General features: G+C 51.6%; 3 protein-coding genes across 3 annotated transcripts; all 3 read right to left on the reverse strand.

Annotated features, from left to right (window-relative positions):
* Nucleotides 1–6,878: 6,878 nt before the first annotated feature.
* On the reverse strand, nt 6,879–8,775 carry LOC120696206 (beta-hexosaminidase 2-like). Its single transcript, XM_039979341.1, has 2 exons — nt 7,965–8,775; nt 6,879–7,857 (listed from the first exon to the last, which is right to left on the reverse strand). The coding sequence occupies exons 1-2, from the start codon at nt 8,773–8,775 to the stop codon at nt 6,917–6,919; spliced, it is 1,752 nt and encodes a 583-aa protein (XP_039835275.1). The 3' UTR covers nt 6,879–6,916.
* Nucleotides 8,776–14,587: 5,812 nt separating this feature from the next.
* LOC120692565 (L-type lectin-domain containing receptor kinase SIT2-like) lies at nt 14,588–16,981 on the reverse strand. Its single transcript, XM_039975907.1, has one exon. It carries the CDS (start codon nt 16,864–16,866, stop codon nt 14,842–14,844), a length of 2,025 nt encoding a protein of 674 aa, XP_039831841.1. The 5' UTR covers nt 16,867–16,981; the 3' UTR covers nt 14,588–14,841.
* Nucleotides 16,982–18,977: 1,996 nt separating this feature from the next.
* LOC120692566 (L-type lectin-domain containing receptor kinase SIT2-like) lies at nt 18,978–21,560 on the reverse strand. Its single transcript, XM_039975921.1, has one exon. It carries the CDS (start codon nt 21,381–21,383, stop codon nt 19,266–19,268), a length of 2,118 nt encoding a protein of 705 aa, XP_039831855.1. The 5' UTR covers nt 21,384–21,560; the 3' UTR covers nt 18,978–19,265.
* Between the last annotated feature and the right edge of the window lie 1,433 nt (nt 21,561–22,993).

Below are 22,993 nucleotides of genomic sequence, written 5' to 3' on the forward strand. Positions count from 1 at the left end.
ATCGGTCCAAATTCAAATTTTAAATTTGAATTCAAAAAAATGAAAAAAATTCAAAAAAATTCTAAAAATACTTCAAGTTGCGACAAATCTAATGGTGTCAAATTTTCTCAAAAATGTGTTCGTTTAACATACTTTTCGGGCATTAAAGTTAAAACAAAAAAGAAAAGGAAAAAAATGAGACAGCCCATTAAGGCCCACTTAGTAAACCGGTCAAACCGGCCGGTATACCGGTTACACATGCGATTTTAAATTTGGATTTGAATGCAAACCGGTCAAATCGGCCGGTAAACCGATTTACCGGTCTAATCGGTCGGTATACCGGTACGAACCGGTTGAACTGAGTTTTTTGAATTCAAATTTGAATTTGACCGGTTTCTATCGGTAACCGATCGAACCGGTCCGGTAAACCGGAACCGGACGCCGGCGGTTAAGTCCGACCGGTCGGGAAATGAAACCCTGGGCGTGGCTAGTGTGGTTGTGTTGGGGTGGGGCAACCGCCGTGCAATGAGAACCAGAGCGAGCACGCTGCACATCCCGCCACCGTGTGGTGTGGGTGGGTTTGGTTCGGTTTGGTCGCGGCGGGTCCGTCCGGCTGGCTCGGCCTTCGGACACCCCCGCACCCCGGTTCCGCGGGATTCCCTTGTCCCCGTCACCTTTCCGTCGCCCCCGTGGATTTTCGCAGGGACGCGCCGGTATCTGCGTCCGCCGAAACCGACCGCTCGGCTCGGCCCGCGCCCCCAGGGCCATGGGATCCGCTTCGCCGATGCTTCCCCCTCGCCGAGCCGCGTCTTTTCGGCGAGCACGGGGGGTTCTGGGTTTTACAGCTGGAGGGCGTGCGGTGGTCGCGTGGATGGACAGGAGGAGGTGGTGACGCCCAGGGAAGACCATGATTGGGCATTGATGGGTACAGGCAGGCGACCGGGTGCCAATCTTCCCCGCGTCATCATTGGTGCACGGCTCAGGGGAACAGCTGCGGCCCAACAGGGCTCGTTCTAGGAGGTGCCTGGCGCTGCATTGTGGACTTTCTTTCTTCCCGTGGAGTGTCCGTGGAGTGTAGGAGTATAAAAAAGTGCAGTGTTTTGGTTAGCTATCAATGTTTTGTACAAGTACTATGGGATTATATGGTATGCATGTGCATCATCATGTCAATGCGAAGCAAGTAGTGAGTGCACACGGTGAGTGACTGAGGTCCCGTGTGTTCGTTGCGATCCTTTTCAACATAGGTGTTGTCTGCTCCTGAAATCGCGACCCAAAAGCAAACGTAATTGGAAAACATTGGTAATGTTAGCAGAGTAACGACATAAAGCTAACAAGGTAATGAGAGATAGATAACGTAAACCGTTAACAAAGTAACGGAAACTGGCATTGTGTTATCTGTTTGCAAAGTAACGAGAAGCTGACATAGTGTTGAGCCGTTAAAAACAGTAACGGAAAACTGATGTAGCGTTATCCTCTACATGGAATATTGAGAAACTGGCATTGCTTTGGTTCCACGGGTAACGAAAATGGACATCGGCCGGAGAGCTATCAAGAAAGAGAGAAGACGACACATAGAAGGAGGGAGGTTTGTTGTAAACAATGGAATAACATCGCCCTAATTATTTCAAAAAAAAAAACATCAACCTGAACCCTCAAGGCAAAGCTAGCTTGTCCGCTTTAGCCTCCCCATTGTCCCATATGAACTCCATTTTTGTAATGAATGTGTGTGGATGTTTGTCATCATCCCACTCTATAAATAGGAAAGCCTTTTTTTTGGGGCAATACTTCTATTAAATATCATATAATTAGGAAAGCCTTCTATGTGGCCAATTTCACCTATGCTCTTGCACTAGTTTAATGTTCGATAGTAAGACCACAACATATGGCATTAGCTTGGAAGGATCCGTATATTGAAAAGGGTTCGCAGCACAATCTAATTACATAAAAATACCAGCCAAAAATTATCATAAGTTGATCGAAATGTAGCACACGGATATTTACAATGTTTTTACTGTGCAAACACAAGGGTCTCATTCATCATGATGAATCATTGACCTCATTATTGTGTTCTTCAAGCTCTCAACATATGTCCTTCTCAAAGAATTGATGGGGCTTCAAATCAACTTCAGATAGCATAGTTTACAATCCATCTGCTTCTCTCAAACACTCGAGTCTTAGATTTCGAATCTCAAGGTTAAGTTATCCATATACATGTATTGAGTTAGAACACACTTTTTGTTTCGAGGAACCATTATTTCAACTTTCAACTTAAATGAATCTAGTCATGACATTCATTTTAGTAGATGTGGGTTGGAGCACCCCCTCCTCACAAAGAACATAGTAGTTTAATTACGAGGGATGGGTCCATTCATGAAGCGTCCCCTCATGGGAGAGAACTTAAATGTGATACAAAACACCAGTCCCAGGAGGCTGATGCCACATTTATTACATCAGATGGTTCATAACCGTACAATCTTGGAGGACACTCGATACAGATAATGATAATAAGTAACCAGGCTACAACATAACACCAGACCGCAACCCACATGGGGTCTAACTCGGGCTCAGAGTACTGCGTCAGCGAAAACATCTCGGACAGGGCCGGTTCCACAGGCAAGGTTGGGTGTAGAACGATAACCCTACTCAGCGTCGTCTGGTACGAAGTCTGGATCTTCTTCTGTAAAAAATAAGAATGGGGTGAGTACAAACGTACTCAGCAAGTCCAACCACACCCACGGAGGTGGTTATATCAGAATAATATGCACAGGTAATTCAAGGGTAAGGTTACGGTTTAAACTTGCAGAAAGCTAAATTTTATGCAGGGGTTTATTTGGCAGAAAACATTTCAGAAATCAGTTTTTATATTGAGTAACACGGAGTTCAAGTTTTAAACTGCTACCGGACTCCCCGTCCGTCGTAGCACACGGCACAACTGCCGGACACAATTCCAAAACAACTCACACCAGCCCATCCCAATGAAACACTAGTTATGTGACTACATCGTAACTCGCCCAATACCATGGGCACGGCTATTCGAATAGCTTTTTAACTCTCCAGAGGTGTGCAACTTTACCCACAAGCGGGTACCACAACACGAGCACCGAAGTGTCGGTGTAGATCCCGACATAGCCATTACCCACCTTAGCTGAACCTGACTAGCCATCACGGGATGCACCAAGGGGTCATCGACCGTTCACTTAGGTATAACCGAGCATAAGTCACTCGGGGCTTATCCCTTTTCCTTAGTCACCCGTTGCTCTCAGCCCTCCTGATGGCTATCAAATTAACTAGTGGGATTTACGCTAAGCCGTTGCCCATTCAACGGTCGAGTGGTTTGCACGATAGTGGAGTTAGGTGAGATGACACACCAACTCAGTCCTTATACACGACAAGATGGATATCTCCCTTCTTTGCCCTGCCACATTGGCACGAGCACACCAAATGGCAAATCCGTAGAAATGCCATCCATCCCGTCCAAACTTTCTTTACAAAACACCACATTTATCCTATCCCACATACGCACACATTTTCTTTATAAAATAAATCGTATTATGAGTAAAGTCCTAAGCGTTCTAATATCGATTAACGTCCAAGCAAAATCAGACATTAATCTAGGTGGTCAAGGAATGGTCATCACAAATCAAGGGGTGGCTATCCAACCGTGTTTTCATGCAAGCAAAACATATGCAATTTTATAAAGCAGGCCATTGGGTTGTGTTTATAAAATTAGGACAGAAACATGCATCAAAGGATGGGATTGAACTTGCCATCTTCGAAGCCTTCGGGGAGGTCCTGTCCTTCGGGCTTGGGGTCGCGGAACTGGTCCTCGTTCCCTTGCTCACAGTACTGCTCGTTAGCGGGATCTCCTTCGCTCACACCGTGGTCTACGACGCAAACAACAAGCACCCAATCAAGACACGGAAAAAAATAAAGGTTTATCATTGAGCTTGAATCGGAAACACATAAAATATGGAGATAGAAGTGACATCTTTGAGTGGTTTCCTAATGGCATGGCCGAGACTAGGTTAAGTGAGGCGTGGTAAGGTTTCGGGTTGATCAGAGGTCGTTTGGTACATTTAATGATAGGTTAGGTAAAGGCTCGAGGTCGGATAAGGGGTCAGGGGCCTAGTTGTAATTTTTGGACATATCTGGGTTATTTTATAAAAGGGCAGGGTTCTATTTATAAATGTTTGTATAAGGTGGAGGAGTTATTTGGAAAAATAATAAAAGAGGGGGTTTTATTTGAAAGAAACACAATGGTGGAGGGGCTCTTTAAGAAATAGAGGAAAGGGGAGGGGCTTTTGGGCTAAATGCCCTTTCCTTCCCCTTCCTCCATCCCGCAGAGCAGGGGAGGCGGCCTAGGGCGTCGGCGGCGCCGATTCCGGCTGGCCTGGGCCTCGAGGAGAGGCGGAGGGGAGGGGGAAAGGGGCTCGGGTGTGTGGGGAATCGATTCCCCAACTCACCTTGGCTTGGGGCGCTGCAAGGGAGCGGGGCAACGCGGGTCGGAGGCGGCGGTGCTAACAGAGTGTGGCGGCGGCGCTGGCACTGGGGAGCAGAGGCGAGCTATGGCGGCGGTGGTCGCTTGTGGTGGCGGAAGGGTGCCGCGGTGGGGGGCCTTTTATAGCCCAATTAGGTCGGTGGGGTGGTGGAGGTAGGTGGCCGGCTTCGCGAGGTCCGCGGCGACCATTATGGCGCCCGGCCAGTCTTGCGTGTCGCGGAGCGGCGCACGGGCGGCGAGGCGGTGCAGGGGTGACGTGACGCGAGCGGCAGCGGCGAGCACAGGGCGGTGCTATGCGGCCCAGGGCGGTGGCGCAGGCGGCGAGGCCGCGGCGAGCACAGGGCGGTGCTGCAGTGGGCGGCGCAACGACGGGTGGCGCGCGGTGTGGCCAGGCACGCACTCGGGGTCGGAGTAAGGGCGCTCCGGCCGCGTCTGTCCGTCGCGGAGCGGCGTGCGGCGGTAGCGCGGGCGTCGAGGCGGCGAGCAGTGCCGCTCGGAGCGGGGCAGCGGCGGGCGACACGCCGTGGCCAGGCGAGCACATGGCTCAGCGGCGAGCGGGACCGGGGCGGCCAGCGAGCGGCGTGGCCACGCGGGTGCGCGGGCGCCGAGACGGCGATCGGCTCAGGGGAGTGGCGCTGGCGCGGACCGGCGGGCAGCGCGGGCACAGGGGCGTGGCAGCGGCGAGCGGCACGGCGTGCGGCGCGAGCACGCGATGCACGTGCGCGTGTCTCGGTTCGGCGCGCCGGGTGCGCGTGACAGCGAGGCCGAGCGGGCGCCGCGGTGCGCGTGTTCGTGCGCAAGCGCGGGCGGGCGGCGGCCGAGCGGCGTTCGGGGCCGGCGGCGCGTGCGTGCGGCTTTGCAGCGTGGTGAGGTCGGGGCCGAGCCGGGCGGTGTGCGCGAGCGAGGTGCACGGCCGGGGGTGGGAAGCGGCTCGGGGCAGGGAGGTAGCGCGGCTGGGTCGCGCAGCAGAGGAGGAAGGAAGGAGAGAAAGAAAGGGAGAAAAAGAAAAAGGAAGGAAGAAATTGAAAAGAGGGAAAAGAAAAGGAAGGAAAGGAGAGAGAAAGAGAGAGCGGGATTCGCGGCGCCACCGGCGCTCGGTCGGCCACGCGCGGTGCCTGGGCGCGCGTGAGCGCGACGCGCGGGTCGAGGGAGAAACATGGTGCTAGATACGGGTGTCGGGTCAGGTCCTTCGGGGATCGGAAGATCGGAACAGGGAGGTTCCCGGAAAGTTGGGGTTAGGGTTTTAAGGAGGGGTCGAGCTCAACGACGAGAAACAGTTTTAGCACACGATTTAATTTAGTGAGTTTTCGGGATGTTACAATTCATCTGACCATTCCACCAATGAAAAATGGTTGGTTCCATTCAAGGTGAAAAAAATTAATTGATCCCAATTTAGTACTTGAGTTTACCATGTTTTTTTTTTTAAAAAATGGAAGTACTTTTCTGCTATGCTACACTGTCAGCTACTCAATATATATCTTTACTGAAAGCATAACACTCCAGTTTTTTTACTGCAAATTCCACAAAAAAATGCATAAGTCGCAAACATAACATAGAGGTCCATAACTCATCCTTTCTTATATTCTGTCACCTCTACTGTTCGTCCGATTTACAAGTTTATAGAAGAGTTATCAGTTCATGTTTTTAACTGGAATCACTAAAATGCCTGTACCAGCTGGTCTGAAATCAATATGGATTCAGGTTCAGACTTGAACCAAGCTTGGTTGTATTTGCGCTTACCTACAAAAAAGAAATCCCTGTCATCCTGTCAAATCAGCATAACCGGGTGGACTATGCGCCGGTGAGCCTCGTATACCTAATTACCTAGTGAACAAATTTGGTTAGTTTGCCAGCCCTTGGATCCCTGCTGTCCAGGTATCGGTGTACCCATCTCCTCAAAATGTGAAAAGCATATCATGTCACACTCATACCAAGAAAAGCTCTCCAGCCAACCAATCAAGTGAATGGGTGATAATGCATAGTTTTGTACAAAATTAAGGGCGATAATCGCCGGAGACATTCCCCAAACAAATGATTGACGCAAACAAACAAGCATATGGGTTCTTGAGGCAGAAAAACAATTCAAACGTTACATCAGCACTCGAGTTCTTTAATCGCATCGACCTGCAGACAGGGAATGGAGCTGCTAGTGCTAATAGCCGAATGGGCCCACACATAAAGCCGGCTTTCAAGGTACACAAAACTCCACTTATAACAAAGATAACATGCCGTCCACTCCACTTTAAATTAAATAAATATAAACAAAACAACAACAAAAAATGGTGTTATCTGTCCAACACTGACACTAGAACAGAACAAACTGTATAATCAGCACACACAGTTTAGTTTTTTATAAAAAAAAATTAATTTGACACGTAGGTAGGGATGAAGTCCAAATAGTTGCGCGCCCAACAATTGTCAAAGCTTCTTGCCGGGTGGTTACTGGACGGCGTTGCACATCCCGGGGCGTGTCCGGCACCAGAGCGGCTGGATGGGCTCGGCCCGGACCCCTCTCCCCACCATGCGGTTGCGCCAGTCGGTGAGCCGGTCGGTCGCCTCGGCGTACCTCTTCCTGCCGGCCGCGTCGCGGTTGCCGGACCAGAGCGCCTCCGCCATGGCCGAGGCCCTCGGCCAGACCCGGCCGTCCAGCACCGTCGTGTCCACCTGCTCCGTCCACATGGCCACCTCGCCGCCGATGACCAGCCGGGCCTCGTCGGCGGTGAGCCCGTACGCGATGTCGTAGTCGTACACCCGCTGCCACGTCTTGTAGGGCCCGCACCAGGACCCGCCGCTGCTGTTGAAATCGCTGTTGGGGTCGTCGTAGATGCTGTTGTTGCCGACGAAGTCGCCGTGGCCGCAGTCGAGGTAGTAGAAGGACGCCGAGGAGACGATGGCGCGGTACCCGGCCTGCACGATGAGCTTCGTGTTGTTGGGCCCGTTGTTCCACGTCTGCAGGATGGTCGTCGCCGGCGGGATCGCCGACGAGCTCACGTTCACGGCCGCGTCCAGCAGCACGTCCTCCCAGTACACGGCCGTGCGGTTCCTGGACACCACCAGCGGGTGCACCGCGCTGACGTAGCGCTCCAGGAGCTGGCTCAGCGTGGCGCCGCGGTCCAGGTCGGCCTGGATCGCGGGGTCCGCGTGCCAGCAGCCCGGGGTGACCTCGTCGGCGCCGGCGTGGTAGAAGCCGTCGGGGAAGAGGGAGGTCAGGTCGTTGACGACGTTGGTGATGACCTCGTACGTCTTGGGCGCCAGCGGGTTGAGCTGGCCGGCGCCCGGCTCCGCCGCGAGACGGTTGTTCCAGTCGCCGCCGGGCAGCCAGAACTGGCCCGCGCAGGCCACGGCCTCCGGGTACGCGCCGGCCCACGACGCCGTGTGCCCTAAAATGTTATTTATTTAGAGGTTAATTAGTTGGGCCGTCATTACCAATATCAACTAGGCCAAAAAAAAGCCCACGAAGCAGAGGACACAGAGAGAGTAGCCTTACCCGGCGAGTCTATCTCCGGCACGACACGGACGCCGCGGCTCATGGCGAACTCGACGATGCGCTTGACGTCCTTGACGGTGTACCTCATATCCTCGCCGTAGGCGCCCTTCTCGGCGAGCTGCGGCTCGGAGGGCAGCTCGATGGGGAACGACTGCGAGTCCGTGATGTGCCAGTGGAACACGTTAATCTTGTTGGCCGCCATGGCGTCGATGGTGCGCAGGATGTCGGACACGGGGAAGTAGGTCCTCCCGGTGTCGAGCATCAGCCCGCGGTGCGGGTACAGGGGCCGGTCCTCGACGCGCACGCCGGCGGCCACCAGCAGCAGTTCCCGGCCACGGCCGCGGCCGGCCCGCCACGCCAGCTGCGAGAGCGTCTCGAGCCCGCGCATGGCGCCCCACGCGGTGACCGCGGTCAACGTGGCCGCGCCGCCCGCGGGGAGGACCTCCAGCGTGTAGGACTCGTCCACGCCGTGCTGCAGCGGGGCGGCGAGGTCGGACACGGCCACGGTCAGCTTCGCCAGCGCCGTCCCGGCGTTGATGGTGACCGCCGGCCCGACGACGGGCCGGTAGCGCTCCGTGACCAGCAGCATGGCGTAGCGCTCCGCGGCCGAGGCGAGGTACGGGTTCCCGGACGGCGCGACGATGTGGAACGACGGCGACACCGGCACGGCCGTGTACGGCTCCGCCCACGACATGGACACCGGCTTGGGCCAGACATTGATCGGGAACGAGGCGTCCGCGGCCGCGCGCGTCAGGAGCATCGCCGCCGGCCAGCCGAGCAAGAACAGCAGCCGAAGGAGAAGCGTCGCCATTAGGGCTTTCGATCGAGCTGCTGCTCCGCGCTGCAGCTTCTGAATTCTGATTGGTGCTCTCCTCGTTGTTATATATATATAAGTGTGGGTATTATCGAAGGAGATAATCGTGCGAACTGCGTGGTGTTAGGCTGTTTAGCACTCTACTAGCTACTGCCTCCAAGTGGCTCCATCAGGTGTTCTTGGCGCTAGCGTTCGTCGCCTTCTTGTTCCGCTTCGGTCCATGGAATCTTCGCCTCCGGTTGCGTTTCATATCTGATGCTGGCTTTGGAGTTTACGCTGCGCCGGTTAACTTGCACGGCGGAGTCTTCCGGCCTATAAACAATTCGCGTTGGGGCTCCATTTGTACTGGTCGAAGCAGAGATCGCGTTGATTTGAAGTGTTCGTCGCGGACTCACTCTGCTCTAGGCTAGGCTCTAGTCGCTAGAGGAGGCGCTGTGGCTGCGACGGCGGGAGTAGCTTAGTTTAAGAGGAAGCGGACAGTAGAAGGCCTGCTGAATTTTGTTTTGATGGGCTGTGAATTGAACATGATAGCAGTTGGCTCCTGCTAGTGTATTTTAGCTAGTAAAGTACTGGAACGGAGTGCTTTGTCATCCATTTGCACAAAGTGAGCTTGATTTAGGGTTGTTTAATTTGGATTTGGAAGTCAAAAATCCAAATACATAGGAAAGGGCAGACACGGAAATTGGAAGGTATACCCTTACCTTTTTAGAAAAAAAGGATATTGTGAGCTATGGGACGTTATTAAATACCCCACCTGAATAAATTTTACTATTACTAATTGGAAGCTCCAATTTTTGAAGCCTCCTGATGAAGCCACCTAGTATCTTAGGTAGACAGTCTAAAAAATAGAAAAATTATACAAATTTTCACAAAAATTAGAAACATCCGACCATCAATTCGACAACTCAAATCGTAATAGCCATTGAATTTGATATCTTTTTCTAATAAATTACCCACTTTTGTCATTATGAAAATAGAATAAAATAACCCCTTACACATGCATCTAAATTACCCACCTCTGGCATTATAAAAAAATAATCTAATGTAACTCCCTAATCTTCATATAAATTACCCACTTATGCCATCTTTATCTTATTGTTTGGCCGACAAACGGAGCCTGCACATTCGCTCTCAATGACTCGAAATTCCCACGTTAATCGGAAAAAATAAGAGAAATTAAAATTACCCACTACTGACATTATGATAAAAATCGACCCAAAATATCTTTGTGTCTGACTAAATATAGCCCACCACGCCATTATAAAGAAATTAATCCAAACACTATCCTTATAACAAAAATCGACCCACAAAAATACCCCTGTGTCTAACTAAATATAGTTCATCACACCATTATAAAGAAATTAATCCAATAATTATTATAGTAATGAGACTCCAAACAACTAGCGTTGGGTAAGTTAGGAGATTCTTAAAAATTACGATCATAATTTTTAATTCATTTTTTTCTACGGGCATAAACATTGATAAAAAAATTCCGGACAAGCTTCAGAAAAATATTTGCACTGTTAGGAATAAACCACGTTAAAGTGTGTGCTTGGCATGCGTCGTAGGTGCCGTGTGGATCGCGCGTGTGTGCGTGCGTTTCATGCTGGGTCAGTTAGCATGTTAAGCGTGTGTGCGTCAGTCTTGTTTGTGCACGAGTACATGCTCATGTTTGCGTAGGTCTCATAGCGGGTCGAATGGACGGCGCATGTGCGGTTCGCGTTCGCGTCCATGGCCATTCCAGCTTCGCGTGCGGCGCGTGCTGGCAAGTTTGTTGTAGGGGCGAGCGAGTCAGAGGCCGGTGGCGGCGGCAGCGGAGGAGCGCATGCAAGGCTCGATCAGCTGGAGATCGGTTCTCACGGGAGTCCATTGCTCAACGTGGAGATGGCCGGGTCACAGGAGAAAGCGTACGTGCGCATGATGGGCGTAGTGCATGGCGTGGGCGCTGCGTCGCGGAGAGGCTACTAAAGGCCATGTATCCCTGCGTGTAATCTCGTTTGAGTCCTTTGTTCAGTAAAGCAGCCAATATACAGGCCGTGTGCGCAATCGGGGCGTTTGTCGCCATTTTCTTTGTGTGTACTTTTCATCATAGCTTGTACTGTTCATCTCCTACCTCGTGTTCGTGTGCGTGAGTACGAGTGATCCTAGGACTAGTTCCAATAAGTGGTAAATAAGTGGTATCAGAGCCAGTGTATGTACTACGGCGGCTCGATCAGCCCACCTCGAGCGTCGCCGTTGAAGAAGCGTGTGATCCCGCGCAGGGGATCGACGGAGACGAAGATGGCGGGTGACGGCGATAAGACTCCTCCAAGCTCTCCCAAGAAGCTTCTCCATGGTGGTGGCAGCAGCTCGACAAAATGTTGTACGAAATGTATGTAATGTGTTGTAATGGCTAATACCAAAACCCAAAAAAAAATTCACGAATTGTGGCGAACACCCACCTCTCCTCACACCGTTAACTTCTTGTTCTTCCTACGATTCCAACACAGCAGGTGGTCGTGACCTCGGACGCTGCAACCTCTCCTGCCCCGCCAGCAACCACTCAGCCAGGTGCGGTGCCCGCCAGCACGCAGCCGATAGGGGCGGCGACTGCAAACGCCGCTGTGCCAGCGACAACAGTGGCGGGCTCTTCCACACCGCAGACCTCCCCGTCCGCATCATCCGCACCACCCGCCAGCACGCAGCCGATGGGGACGGCGGGTGCAGAGGCCGCTGCGCCGGAGACAACGGTGCAGGACGTGCTGTACCCAATCGAAGGGCATCCAACAATGCGACCCGACGAGGGCTTCCTTGACATGGTACGACACGGGCAGACCTCTACCATTCTGTTCTTCCATGGTTTCGGGTCTTACCGATACTTGCAGGCAAATTTCAGCGCCGCCGAAGCTGCAAAGAAGAAGGACGAGCACGAGGCGAAGAAGAAGAACAACAAGGAGGAGATAGATGACGACTTCTGGGACGCCCTGGATCCCATGGCTGCCCTGGTGCAGGAGGGAGCGGGCGTCGCCGTGCTGCAGAGCACCGCGAGACCTTCCACTCCTCCTGCCTCTAGCCCGGGGGACCTCGCGGTCGCGTCGAGGTAAATCGAGATCCTCTGCCTTCTTCCCGGACTTCGATCACGATCTTATTCGTCTTTCTCCACAGGTCCGAGGGACGTGGGTCCTTCCTACAGGTGGCGCCGAAGAAGAGCTTGGAGTGCCAGGGCATGCATGACGCCACCCCAAGGTCGATTGGTGGCACCACATCACATGGACAGGCGGCTTGGGACAATGTCGGCGTGCAAGTAGTACTGGAGGAGGTATCTGAAGACAGGAGCTTAGCAGCTGGTTTACTCTGCGCCGATACTAGTCTGTGGAGCTCTTGTGGAGCTTGTGAACCCCCTGCACTTCATTTTTTTACCTGAATCCAGAACATGTGCTTTGTTTCTCTAAAATAAAGCGGGAGCGATCCTTTTCTCTAAAAACGATCAGTGGCGGTGCAGAGCGCGACATGCTTGGTGACGGCGCGGTGCAGTCGAGATCATCACGACCGCGCTCACCCCGTAGCGTGGGGGAAGCTGGAGGGACAATTGTCCAGGTGGTGATGGAGGTATCTGTAACGTCCCGCCTCCTCGAGGCCGGGCCCGTTTACATCTGGCTGCTTTCTAGGACATAGACTATCCTCATAGACCAACACCAGTCTTTTCTGCACATTTTGTCCTCACTCGTGCGCACCCGGGAAGAACTTTCCGGTCGGTCACCCATCCCTAAATTTCTCCGGGCCAAGCACGCTTAACCTCGGAGTTCTTTGGAGACCGGCTTCCGAAAAAAAAGTTGCAACTTGTTGGTATAAATATCCTATTAATCATATTAAGCCCTGAGCCGGAGTGTCACAGTATCGTACTCCTCCGATGACGCCGAGGACACCGCCGGCGGGGTGGAGACAGGCGCGGCGCGCCAGGCACCGGTGCACCTGGCTGGGGGCGACGCGGCAGGTTCGGCCTTGACGCGGCCGGGCGATGAGCCTGAGCTCCTGCCACCCGAACCCGGGGAAACCAGTGAGGGTCGCTCATCTGGAGGGCGCGCGGGCGCGGCTCCGGTCCCCACAAATGCCCTCGCTATTTCTGATGGCGAGGGACCCCTTCCGGCCGCGACTAAGGCAGATGAGGAGGAGGACGAGGAGCTCCGTGCTTTTTCGGCTCTGTCCAAGGCGCTGGATGCCCTACAGATTCTGTGGAACCACCGCCAGGACCGCCGAGTTGAAGCACGGGGACTCGAGGAGCTTAATAGCGAGTTGCATCAGACCCGGACGCAGATGCACGCAGGTGTCTTGTCTATCAACCATCTGCGTAGCGAGCGGGATCGTCTGGCCGAGTCTGTCAACGGTCTCCATGACGATCTTGATGAGCAGACGCAACAACTCTCCGTTGAGAGGGGGCTCAGGCTCGCCACCGAGACGGAGGCCGCCGATCTTGCCACGGAGCTGTCAAAATGTCAGGCGACCAATGCATCGATCCGCTGCGAGATTGATAGTAGGTTTCGATTTCTCCCGCTGTCTTTTCTCCGTGGTCTGCCTCCTAACTTTGCTCTCTTTGTCTTATGCAGTCCTCGACGACAAGAAGCGAGAACTCGACGACAAGCTCGCGAAGACCCAGCGTCTAGAACAGGAACTCAACGTCAAGCTCGAACAGGAGGTCGCGAAAACCCAGCGTCTGAGGCGGGAACTCGACAACAAGCTCGAATAGGAGGTCGCAAAGTCCCAGCTTCTGAGGCGGGAACTCAACGACAAGCTCGAACAGGAGGTCGCGAAGTCCCAACGTCTCGAGCGGGAACTCAACGACAAGCTCGAACAGGAGGTCGCAAAGATCCAGCGTCTGGAGCGGGAACTCAACGACAAGATCGAATAGGAGGTCGTGAAGTCCCAGCGTCTCGAGCGGGAACTCAACGGCAAGCTCGAATAGGAGGTTTGCAAAGACCCAGCGTCTGGAGCGGGAACTCAACGACAAGCTCGAACAGGAGGTCGCGAAGACCCAGCGCCTTGAACGGCAAGCTTGGCGGTCTGAAGAGGAGGTGGAGCACGTGAGGTCCCGTGCTCTGGCGGTGGAGGAGCTGCTCGCCACGGTGACGGCGCCGGCGGAGCGCCTGCAGAGCACAGTGGAGAGCAGAGCATCGCAGATGGCGCTCCGGGCGGCACGTGCCGTTGGGGAGTATCTCCTCGTTATAAAATAATATCAAATAACCCCTAAATTTTTATATATATTATCCAATGATATCATAATAAAAAATTAAAAATAAAGGGCAAAAGCGTTTCTACCCCTGTTTTGAAGCAAAATGGTGATTTTGCCCTCGTTTTTGAAACTTTGTGATTTTAACCTTACTCTTCACAAAACAGGGGCAAAATCAACTAAGAAAACGGTCAAAACAGTGGCAAAACGCGTTGACCAGGGGCAAACGGCAACTTCGTTGGAAAATGATGAGGGCAAAATCACAAAGTTAAAAAATAAGGGGTAAAATCACCATTGAGGTTTGGAGTAAGGGCAGAAACACATTATTCCCTAAAAATAAACCCCAAATTTGAATCAAAATTATATTATTCTACTAAAATTTTAAAGCGCGTCAATATAAAATTCTAAATTGCTATTTATATCATTATTAATATATATTATTTATATTATTATTTATATAGAAAACTAACAATAATGTGTGTCACCATATATTCATGTATAAGAGAAGAGATAAGAATACCCATTTTCATGTTGTTCACATATCTCAAATAAAGTGTTCAATTAAATACATATCAAACATATGTGAAGGTGCGATGCTAGTGAGGAAAAATTGTAAGTAACTAAACTTATCACATTTATTACAATTACATAATGATAAATATGTATCTTTACCGTACTCGATTAGAATATTTAATTGGTTAAAGAGAGTGTGAGACAGATAATTGTTAGATATCTCTAGCTAGCCTGTGCGGGAGCACGTGTTGATAGACTAGTTTAAGGAACCAGAATTTGAAACCTGGTCTACTAGCTCTTCTCTATTTTCAAAAAATGAAACCGCTAGGAGCTACAGAAGTGACAGATCACCTTCCCTCGGAGAGAACACTCACAGCGGATACACCAATGCTAGTCATGGATGGATTGGACGACGACATGACGTACGAATCAAACCCCTCGTTCTGCATCAGCGACGTCACGCTGTAGTTGATATAACCCGGCGACAGATCAGGAACCGGTTGGTCGGAGTCGAGGTACTGCACTACTCTTCGCATGCTGGGTCTCGCACTGGGCAATGGGTGTGTGCACACCAAGCCCAGCTTCAGCACCAGGGCTGCTTCCTGCGTCTCGTACTTCCCCACGAGCCGCGGATCCACCGCATCAAGGATCGATCCGTTGCTGTGATGCTCCATCACCCGATCCACCAGCATCACCCGGTTGTTGCGGTCGTCGCGGTCGATAGGCCTCCTCCCACAGGCGACCTCCAGGAGGAACACTCCAAATGAGAACACATCGGTTAAGGGTGTCGCCTTCCCTGTCCGCACGAGCTCCGGTGCGAGGTACCCCATGGTGCCGACCACATGAGTGGTCTGAGGATCGGTGCCATGGTCGTAGAGCCTGGCTAGGCCGAAGTCACCGAGCCGGCCATTCATCTCGTGGTCGAGTAGCACATTGCTCGCCTTGATGTCTCGATGGATGACAACCTGCTCCCAATCCTCGTGTAGGTACAGTAGGCTTGCCGCGACACCCTTGATTACCTTGTACCTCTCGTGCCAAGAAAGAGTGGGCATCTGTGGATCATGCAAGTACTTGTCAAGACTACCATTTTCCATGTAGTCGTACACCAGGAGAAGTTCACCTTGGCGCCTGCAGTAGCCTAGCAATTGCACGAGGTTCCGGTGCCGAAGGCGGCCGATGCTCACAACCTCGGCAATAAACTCCCTCACTCCTTGCCTTGAACCATGTGACACTCTCTTCACTGCAATCTCCAAACCGGACGCTGAGAGCCCCCCTTTGTAAACTCTCCCAAAGCCTCCAATGCCGAGCAAGTTTCTTTCCCTGAATCCATTGGTGGCATGAAACAAGTCCTTGTACGAGAACCGGTGTGGCCCAAACTCGTCCTCCCAATCTTCCCGCACCTCGGCGTACCGGCGCCGCCTCCAAAGCACGAAGAAGACGGCCGCTAGCACTGCGGCCACGAGCAGCGCGGTGGCGACCGGCAGCAGGACACCCAAGACCTTGGACCGTGGCTTCGGGCCCAGGCGTGGCACGGCGGGAAGCTTGGACAGGTCGAGAGGTGGAGCTGGCCCGTCCAAGCTGAAGCTCCACCCGAGCACGCAGTGGTGCGTGACGACGATTCCGGTCGCCGACGAGAAGCCGACGTACATGGTGTCCGCCATGAACGTGGAGAGGTCAACGGGCACGGAGAGCAGAGGCTTCTTGGGCTTTGGCACCCGCTCTGGAGCTAGCGTCACGCTGAGCTGCCCGGCCTGGCCGTCGTAGTCGATCCATACCTGCATCGGCCTCCGGCTGTTGAGCTGCAAATCTCTCCAGGCGCCGCCGGCTGCGTCGTCGTAGTAGCCGGCCGGCCGGGCCTGCTCTGAGATCATACTGTTGACGTCGACGCCGACGTGGTTGCTGTTGATGTCGCGGAGCTCGGGGTTCGTGATGGTGTCGAGCTCGACCGCCAGGACGTGCTCGCTCGCCGTGCCGTTGATCGCGCTGAGGAGGCCCAGGTACTGCCCCGCTTTGGCCGCGGAGAAGTTGGTGGTCGGGGCGACCACGAAGGCGAGGCCGTGGTCGCTGCGCTCGTTGTAGACGGACACGATGGCGAAGACGAAGCACGTCGAGAAGGACCGCGCCCGCGCCGCCGCCGCCGAGGAGGACGCGTTGAGCAAGTGGACGGGGAACGGGTGGAAGGCGTGCGCTTTCGCCTGGAGCGTGGCGTTGGTGAGCGCGAGGAGGCCGCCGGGCGTCACGGCGGCGAGCCCGTCCAGCGTGAGGTTCGCCGAGGCGAAGCCTTGGTAAGCGAACTGGCCGCCGTCGGCGGACGACGAGGCCACATGAATCAGGAGGAGCAGAACGGCGAAGGATACAATCTTGGCAAGCATCTTTTTTTTTTGAATGGGACACTTGGGGTTGGCACCCTCAACAAGCTTTGCTTAACCACAACTCAGTACTGAGATGCCCTGCATTGACAAACCTACAGTGTTTTTGGCATGATGAGATGCAGGGTTAGTGGGGTGTTGGACTTGTATCTGGTTAAGACCGTAAGAGTGGGTGATGACTTGACTCTTGTGGAACCAAAAACTATGGGCCTGTTTGGATCACAACTTGTAAACCCCGTAAACGCAAAAAAAACATAACATTGAATATTTCGACACATGTATGGAGTACTGAATGAAATCTATTTACAAAACTTTTTGTATGGCTGTGCTGTAAATCACGAGACGAATCTAATGAGTCTACTTAATCCATGATTTGCAACAGTGATGCTACAGTAATCATCTGCTAATTATTAATTAATCATATATTAGTTAGCATCATTAGATTCGTCTCGTGATTTACAACTCATCTATGCAAAAAATTTTGTAAATAGACTTTATTTAATATTTTAAATTAGCAAAATTCCATTGAATTTTTTTTACGTTTCATCTAAACACGGCCTATCATACTGCAACTTCCGCTGCGACAATTGCGCCGTCAAGAATTTCAAAGATGGCTGCTAATCGAGCTGTTCTGGTAGTCGCCGTGCCCTGCTGGGCGCGCAATCGTTGCGCGTGGTAAAAAAAGGCGGCGGCTGGTAGAAAAAGGCAGCGGCGTGGTAAAAAAAAGACATCTTTGATGTGATTTATGGATGATCAGTCGTGTTGTGTTCAGTTGACTTCTATACGCTGCTGACGGAACAATGCTCTGCTTTGTCAAACAAACCGACCGTTCCAGAGACTTCCAGTGAGAAGTGTTTGATAGACGGACTGTGTTTTTTTTCTTTCGTATTTTTTGAAAACTTGTACAAACACGTCTTCAGTTCCTCGGGGGGGGGGGGGGGGGGGGGGGGGGGGACTCTCCAGTTGACGTTTCTTGGGCAGATGGACTTCTGGCTCTTGACAGCGAAGAATTTCGACTTAACACAGCAACCGTAGAAGGATCCATCCTCTCGATCGATCTTGGCACGGATGACGTTTCTTTTTTGCGGTTAGAGCATGCGCATTTGACTGCTTCAGTGAGCGTTTGTCATTTGACGGCCAATCATCCTACAATGCATGATTGATCATTCTTGATTTTTTTTTTGAAGAAACAGGAGGACATTCTTGTCATCATCTGCTGGGTTTATGATTAGACTACTACACGGGGCTGGCTAATCCGCGAGCGCTCGCTCGCACGGCAATTGGCGATCGATTTCGACCATCCCGTGTCTTTCCTTTTCTGGAAAGATTTTTTTCGCAACTTTCCACTTTTGGAAAACTATAACTTATATACATAATTTTTGTACATAATATTTTTCAGAGCAAAAAGTTATGCATATAGTTTCCTGGAAATAACTTTTGACACCTAACTTTTGAAGACAAATTTGTCATAACAACCTTTTCAAGATACAACTTTACACATATTTTTTTCTGAACAAATTTATCACAACAACTTCTTTGATATAATTTATCTGTTCAACATAATCGAAAACTTGTAGACACAACTTACTTGGGATAACTTGTATGTATAAGCATTTTTTAACAAGTTCTCAGACATAAAATTGATTATAGCACAAAATGAAATAGGTAGGTTTGTATGGTTAAATATAGAAAAGGGTAAATAGAAGGGGGAAAAAAGGAACGTTCAGGTTTAGATCCATGCTAATAATTCTAACCACCTACTATGTGCTAAAATGATTCTAACCACCCACGTTCAGCTTACCATGATTAGTTAGAATCAGTTGCATCTTATTTAAGTTCCATCACGTGTATTAGCTATACGTACTACAAAACAGGTAGCGTGTCAAATGTTGCAAGCGCTCGCATATGTGGAACCGAGGGGCGTGTGAGCGCCTAGACAAATTGGAAAAGGAAGCTAGGTGCCTGGGTCCGACCGCTCGCTCGTTTTGAAACAAGCGAGCGAGTGCGGAATTGGAATCGCGCTACTACACCGTGGGTTTGAATTTGGACATTTAGTAGTAGCTTCTTTTCTGTTGTAATTATGGTATAGAGTTGTCTGACTGAACCGTGTTAAAGAACAGAACAATTCAGTACTCAGTACTATGACACAAGAATCTACATATATTTCTTATTATTACAGAGGAAACAGATAACCGGTTACCCTCCCTAACCAGGGGCGGAGACAAGGGGGCGGGCAGGGGTCTGGCCCCCCTAATGATCCCGTAGCACCATTATAGTACTATTATTAAAAGTGGTACTTACCCCAGCGGCAGCCTGCGGTAAGACTGTTGGCCCCCCCAATCACTGTTTGGCCCCCTCAATGATCAAATCCTGGCTCCGCCCCTGTCTCTAACTGCATGATCCTATCCCCTTCCTCCAGAGATATCAGAAACCTCACCCATGCTCGTGGACGACACACATGACATGGTCATATTCTTGTTGAACTCCCTGCTATACATCGTCTCCATTACAGTGAAGCCGAAATGCTCGGGTGACAGGTCTGGAAGGACCTTATCACCGTCGAGGTACTGCATGACCTGTCGCATGGTTGGCCTTGCGTTGGGCAATTGATGCGAGCAAAGCATCCCAAGTTTCAGTACCAGAGAGACCTCATCAGGATTAAAACCATCCGGGGTCATCGTGTCCGCCGCGTCGATGATCGACCCCCTGCGCCAACGCTCAGATACCCAATCCACGAGCATGGTGTGATTGCCGTGCTCGTCTTGCTCAATCGGTCTTCGTCCACATGTGACCTCCAGAAGAAATGCCCCGAAAGCAAAGACATCGGTCGCCGGAGTTGCCTTGCCGGTGTGGCCCAGTTCAGGGGCTAGGTACCCCATGGTGCCGACCACATGTGTAGTATGCGCGTCGGATCCATGATCATACAGCCTTGCAAGGCCGAAATCTCCCAGGCGTCCATTCATTTCGGCGTCGAGGAGCACATTGCTTGCCTTAACATCCCGATGGATGACAACTCGCTCCCAATCCTCGTGGAGGTACAGTAGCCCAGACGCCACTCCTCTGATGATACGAAGCCTCTGACGCCAATCCAATCCACCGTTGCTTCGATCGTACAGGTATTTGTCAAGGCTACCATTTGGCATGTAATCGTAGACCAAGAGAAGTTCACCTTTGCGCCGGCAGTAGCCGAGTAGCTGGACAAGGTTGCGGTGCCGCAGCCGTCCCATACTCGCAACCTCGGCGATGAACTCCTTCATCCCCTGCTTGGACTCATGGGACACCTTCTTCACCGCGACCTCCGTGTTGGGCTTGCGGAGAACACCCTTGTACACACTTCCGAACCCTCCTGCTCCGAGCAGCTGCTTGTCGCTGAACCCTTTGGTGGCATGGAACAGGTCCTTGTACGAGAACCTGTGCGGCCCGAACTCGGTCTCCCAGTCCTCGCGCAGCTCGGCGTACTTGATCCGCCGCCGCACCAAGGCGAAGATCGCGACGCCGACGGCGAACACCAGCGTGGCAGACGCTATGGGCAGCAGGATCTTCAAGACCTTGGACCGCGGCTTGGGCCCCGCGGGCGGCAAGGCAGGCAGCGCCGAGATGTTCAGCGCCGGGGCCGGCCCGTCGAGCGCGAAGCTCCAGCCGAGCACGAAGTGGCGCGAGAAGATGATGCCCGTCGCCGACGTGAAGCCGACGTACGCCGTGTCCAGCACCACGTCGGAGAGGTCGACGGTGGTCTGTAGCAGCGGGGTCTTGGGCCTGGCCAAGCCTATAGGCGCCATGGCCACCTTGATCTGCGTGGCCGCGCCGTCGTAGTCCACCCAGACTTGCATGGCCTTCCGGCTGATCAGGCTCAGGTTCCGGAACTGCCCGGTGGCGTCGTCGTAGTACCCGGCGTCCGCGGCGACGCGCGACTCCAGGCTGTCGATGTCGACGCCGACGTGGTTGCTGTTCATGTCGTTGAAGTCGGCGTTGAAGAGCGTGTCGAGCTCCACGGCGAAGATGTGGGCGCTCCGGTCGCCATTGCTGGTGGCGTTGAGCAGGCCCAGGAACTGGCCCGGCAGCGCGGTGGACAGCACCGCCCTGTCCGCGGCGACGAAGAAGGCCAGGCCGTGGCTGCTCAGGTCGGTGTACTGCTCGAACTGGCCGAAGATGGCGAACACGAAGGTGGTCGAGAAGGACCGCGCGGCGGTGGCGTTCGGGGCGCCCGGGTTCCGGAACGGCAGCGGGGACGGGTGGAACGCGTGGCCCTTCAACTGGATGCTGCCGTTGGTCAGCATCAGGAGGCCGTTCGGCGTCACGGCGGCCACGCCGTCGAGAGTGAGGTTCGCGCCCTTGAAGCCGTTGTAGACAAACCGGCCGCCATCGCCGCCGGCAGCGGCGTCCGCGCAGCGGCCAGCGGCCACGAGGAGGAGGAGCAGAGCGGCCAGGTGGAAAGTCTGGAGCAGCATCGCTCCGACGTCGAGTTGAAATTCTGAATTGGAGACAGCATAGTTCAGTTTTTGCTCGGGAGGGATAAGCATCTGTCAGGATAGTTTCTTGCAAGTGCCTGTTGGGAGGAAAATTCAGGGATCCTCGCGGCGCGTGAAGAACATCACCTACTTAGTTGAAGACTGCGGCGGACTTGGACTGAAATGCATGGACGACTCTGAAGTCTCCAGGGACTCTTCATGAACGTTTTAGTCCTACTAGGTTAGAATATTCAGATTTGCTCCTCTCTTCAATCAGACCATCTTACTCATTTTTTTTTTGCTAAAATGGTTTTTCATCATAGTTATTGTCCTGGTGAGACCCGGCAAAAAATCGAACCGGCGTATCCCTCAGCTAATGGTTACACAAGTTATTGTCCTGGAGTAGATTGGTATACAAGTTGGATAACTGTTTATTAGTACATTTTAAATAGATTGATTTTAGTACCAAACTCAGCAACAAATAGTACTGCTAGGGTGCTTGCAGCCACAGCTACGTGGGCCAGCCCCATGACCGAGTCCCCCAGTTACTCTGAAGGAACCGGTTCCCAACAAACACATAGCTAGATTCCGGTGCCTACCAAAAGCCTGAATTCAATCCCTTGACTTGTGAGTGATTCCCCTTGAGCCACATAGTTAAACCTGATTTTCAATTTTAATTGCCGCTCAGTTGCATATAGGTCGTTTATGTGGAGGAAAATGATGCTGGCTATGAAGAAAATGATGGCGGCTTTGGTCCCTTGTTTTCCAATCAAACTTCCGTCAAATCCGGTTCTAATAACTACTCTATCTGTCTATAAAAGAGTGCAATTGTCGCTTTTCGATAAGTCAAACAGTTTGTACGTTAAGTAAAGTTATATAAGAAAGTAATTACATTCATGATACATAATAAGTATCATTAGATTAGTTATAATGTACACTAAAAGTATATAAAAAATAATAACATTCATATAATACAAAATAAGCATCATTAGATTAGTTATAAAATATATTTTTATAATAAATTTATTTTGAGATATAAGCACTAATACTATTTACTATAAATTTGACCAAATTTGAACTAGTTTGATCGGTAGGGATCTCATAATTGTATTCTTTTGTGAATAGAGCAAGTATACTTTTTATGACACAATATGTCGGTAGACGGAGACATGAAAGTTTATTATCTTGCATATAGAACATATCATCCCCGAGCGGCTCAGCTGATCAGCGTCGTCTGATTTTTGCTTGAGGCAAGATGCCTTAGCCAAGTCCGGCCATTATGCAGGCCTATCTTTGGATATATCTGCGCCACTGAGGATCTTCGCTGCTATATATATGTGTAAAAAAATGATACATTCTTTTCAATAAAAAATGATACCTATTCTTATGTCCACCCATTTTTTTTTCTAAGCAATTGTTTATACTACTAGACTACTGCAGATTTTAAACGAGCAAGCATATATTAGTCTTGGCTTCCTTCTAGCTCCTGAACAATTTTTGATACGGAATTTAGAGAGAGGAAACAATATAAGTGGGAGTGAATTGGGTGGTGGTGACACAGGTTCGTGCTCGTCAACATCTTAGGTTAAAATGCCTAGATATATTTGGAAATTTTCACTACTTTTTTTAAAAAACCCCCCATAAGTCACTTTTGTTTTGCTATTCTACCCTCATAAAATATT

This window comes from Panicum virgatum, chromosome 2K (genome assembly GCF_016808335.1).
Source record: "Panicum virgatum strain AP13 chromosome 2K, P.virgatum_v5, whole genome shotgun sequence".
Taxonomy (NCBI): Eukaryota; Viridiplantae; Streptophyta; class Magnoliopsida; order Poales; family Poaceae; genus Panicum; species Panicum virgatum.

Coding starts and splice junctions, on each gene's coding strand:
- LOC120696206 (XM_039979341.1), bottom strand. CDS start 8,775: ATGGCGACGCTTCTCCTTCGGCTGCTGTTCTTGCTCGGCTGGCCGGCG. Junction 7,858..7,964: donor GCCGGAGATAGACTCGCCGG/GTAAGGCTACTC, acceptor ATAACATTTTAG/GGCACACGGCGTCGTGGGCC.
- LOC120692565 (XM_039975907.1), bottom strand. CDS start 16,866: ATGCTTGCCAAGATTGTATCCTTCGCCGTTCTGCTCCTCCTGATTCAT.
- LOC120692566 (XM_039975921.1), bottom strand. CDS start 21,383: ATGCTTATCCCTCCCGAGCAAAAACTGAACTATGCTGTCTCCAATTCA.